The 2,908-nt window shown below is 33.8% G+C and overlaps 2 protein-coding genes across 3 annotated transcripts in view; both read right to left on the bottom strand.

Moving 5' to 3' along the window:
* Window positions 1-658: 658 nt before the first annotated feature.
* On the bottom strand, window positions 659-2,882 carry LOC109586534 (eukaryotic translation initiation factor 2-alpha kinase 3-like). Of its 2 annotated transcripts, none has more exons than XM_020002733.1 (9): window positions 2,748-2,882; window positions 2,592-2,702; window positions 2,444-2,541; window positions 2,267-2,400; window positions 2,162-2,218; window positions 1,530-1,629; window positions 1,317-1,477; window positions 1,196-1,261; window positions 659-898 (listed from the first exon to the last, which is right to left on the bottom strand). In XM_020002733.1, exons 1-9 carry the CDS (start codon window positions 2,768-2,770, stop codon window positions 764-766), a joined length of 885 nt encoding a protein of 294 aa, XP_019858292.1. In that variant the 5' UTR covers window positions 2,771-2,882; the 3' UTR covers window positions 659-763. The 2 variants fall into 2 exon arrangements, with proteins under 2 accessions (XP_019858292.1, XP_019858293.1); XM_020002734.1 differs by having other exon boundaries at window positions 2,444-2,526.
* The window catches only part of LOC109586533 (uncharacterized), a 3,965-nt gene continuing 3,931 nt past the window's right edge, over window positions 2,875-2,908 (bottom strand). Inside the window, exon 8 of the mRNA XM_020002732.1 lies at window positions 2,875-2,888. Within this exon, the coding sequence (XP_019858291.1) occupies window positions 2,875-2,888 (14 nt within the window). The remainder of the gene's footprint in view (window positions 2,889-2,908) is intronic.

Genomic DNA, 2,908 nt, shown 5'->3' with positions numbered 1-2,908 from the left:
CAAATAGATTGCTTTGCTTAACATTTAAACTTGAATGTGCATGAAGGTACTCAATCTATATTTATCCTCTTTCGTTTTATTTCTCTTATTCAGTTTTCTCCCTCTCTTTCAAACTGGAAGCTGCTCTCAAACTGCAATCGTATGTATATACCATTGAACACCAACACAACTTTTTAGTTATGAGTTCATTTTGAAATTATTATTATTACTGTTATCATTATTGTTAATTATTATTATTATTGTTAAATGAACTGATAATATTTGTATTGTTATTCTTGTTCTGTAACTCATTCCTCACCATTATCTACATGCATCACTATGATCAGAGACTATTATGTACACAGCCAAGAATTATCATTCTGATACAGTGGTACTGCCCAGATACAGTCCTGATAGTTTATCAGGGCAGTAATCAGGCCTGATTTATTGATTTAGGGCAGTACTACATGTATGTATCAGCATCATAATTCTTGTCTGTGTACCTCAACTCCTCACCCTCTCTTTCTCTACTTTATCATAAGAGTTCATTAGTACAACTTGAGCTTGATCATGATCAGAGACTAGTATGAGCCTCCACTGGTGATATAATGTAATTGTAATTGTAATCAGAGAACAATAGAAAATAATCATAACAATCTACTATAATAATTAATAATGTAAAAATAATCATAACAATGTACTATAATAATAATAACTCATATAACAATCCAGAGATATGGATCTATGAACAATCTAATATAACAGTAATAATAATTGTTTAAATCTAAAATTTTAACAGCATAAAATCACAATTTAGCTCGGCTTGGTCTTTCATTTGCTTGAACGCATCAATTTCTTTTATCTCGCTTGAAGATGGCCTGTCAGAAATAGGCTTTAACATCAGCTCCACAAGTTTTGCCTAATAATAAATATAATCACACATTATAAAGATTTGGTCATCAGTAGTTTTTTTATAGACAGGTTATGTACTGTATAGCAGGAAATTTTAGAGGGAGTTAAATTTGGCAAATTGCTAAATATTGGTAATTGACAAATTTTAATTTCGCAAATTAGTGGCCACGTGCCATTGAGCATGCATATAATGGCTCAAAATGGCAGCCTTTATTTTGGTGAATGGCTACCAAAATGCCAAATTCAGCAAATTTAATTCCCTCCAAAATTTCCCGCTATACGGTATTCTATCATGCTGTTTTACTTCATTATGAAGATTTTCTTTAAATTCCTTTGGAAGTCTTCTATTACTCTTTACATCTCCTAACACCTACATATAACAATAATATGTGAACCTCCGGCCAATTCATATACCCCATACTTACTTTAGCCCTTTCCATTACTGTGCTAAAAGGAAAGTAAAGTTCAAATAAAATTATTCCAAGCGAATAAACGTCAGCCCTTTCATTATACCGATGACCAGCTTCCTGCTCAGGGCTAACATAAAACGAAGTTCCGATCTCACTAGTATGACTACCCTGAACATCTATTATGAAATGAAAATGATGAAGCACAGCACTATATACATGTACATGTACCAGTTTGGGGAGCACTGTGCTTAGTAGCTGCATTTTGTTTCACCAAGCCAAAATCACCAACTTTAATGCTGTCATTCATAGCAAATAATATATTTGATGGCTAATAAATAAAGAAAATTGGAAATAGATAAATGTAATACCGTATACTGGGATATTTTCGCGTCGCTAAATTTTCGCGAATTTTGCATTTGTAAGATTTCACGAAATAATATTTTCGCGAATAGCCTGTAAACTCCACCACGTGGCAATGGAAATTTAGAATTTCGCGATTTTAATTTTCGCGACAGAGCAAAAAACGCAAAATTCGCGAAAATTTGGCTACTCGAAAATTTCCCAGTATACGGTACATTAAAGGGCAAGCCTAAGCAAGTATAAAGCATTACACATGTGCATGGTTGATATCTGCTTTCCTTGCTGATTTTGGGCAACAAATCAAAGTTGCTATTTTGCTGCCAGTAAGCTCAACAGCTGCTACCATTTAATAGTTGCCATTTTATTTCAATAGCTCAGCTGCATGTGCAGTTGAGCACTAAACCAAAATCCTGTGAGAAACCCTGGTCCCTGGAGTGTCATCTGAGTAAAGCTTGCTCAGGCTCACCTCAGTAAAAATTAATAACAATAGATACATGTACCTTTAAGTCACGATGTATGTAATCTTTGTCATGCATGTATATCACTGCATCAAGAATCTAAAACAAATTAATACATCATTTTAGACTTTTATAATAAAAACAGACCTGTTCAAAATAATTAAACACTTTGATTCGATAACGATTGCGAACATTTTTACTCAGCCAATCCCTTAATGTTTCTCTCTGGCATAATTCCATTTGAATAAACAGGTATTTCTGATAGCCAGATAAGGAGGAATCTATTATTTACTAATTAAAAACAAAAAAGTGAATTGAGCTTACAGGGTGTTGTATCATCTGTCGCATCATCTGTCAGTGTTTCATCAGTTACTTTGGTATGTGTAGGAATGCCTTTCTCCTGTGACCTATTCTTTTGTGAACTATTATTAAACTCCTTAACATAGATCAAGTTTTAGATGAAAAAACAAACCTGTCATCTCTAAACTCTATTGAAGAAGACTCAGTACCACTAGTGTTAATGCTAGCACCAACAGGAGATAATGTCCGGGCAGATTGCACTGATGATAAGTTACTTTGACCACTAAAAGTAAGTAATAAACATTACAAAATTATCTTTCCTTCTTACAAAGAAGTTGAAGGCTCATCCATTGCATTGTCATCATCCCACCCAACAGGAGCACAATCAATGAAAGAATTGTAGTATCTAACAATTCCAGGGTGATACAATACAGAAAGTGCATGAACTTCTCTCTTCACCTTACCACTCCTACATGTATATGTACATCA

The sequence above is a fragment of the Amphimedon queenslandica genome, unplaced genomic scaffold, assembly GCF_000090795.2.
Source record: "Amphimedon queenslandica unplaced genomic scaffold, v1.1 AMPQUscaffold_12848, whole genome shotgun sequence".
Lineage (NCBI taxonomy): Eukaryota > Metazoa > Porifera > Demospongiae > Haplosclerida > Niphatidae > Amphimedon > Amphimedon queenslandica.
The sequence above is the reverse complement of the archived record's forward strand: the minus strand, read 5'-3'. Positions and strand labels throughout refer to the sequence as shown.

What these genes read in the sequence shown, in the direction of transcription:
- LOC109586534 (XM_020002733.1), bottom strand. Translation starts at nt 2,770, where the DNA reads ATGGATGAGCCTTCAACTTCTTT. An exon ending in ACATACATCGTGACTTAAAG is followed by an intron (nt 1,630 to 2,161) that starts GTACATGTATCT and finishes TTTATTTATTAG; the next exon opens with CCATCAAATATATTATTTGC. An exon ending in CAGTAATGGAAAGGGCTAAA is followed by an intron (nt 1,262 to 1,316) that starts GTAAGTATGGGG and finishes TGTTATATGTAG; the next exon opens with GTGTTAGGAGATGTAAAGAG.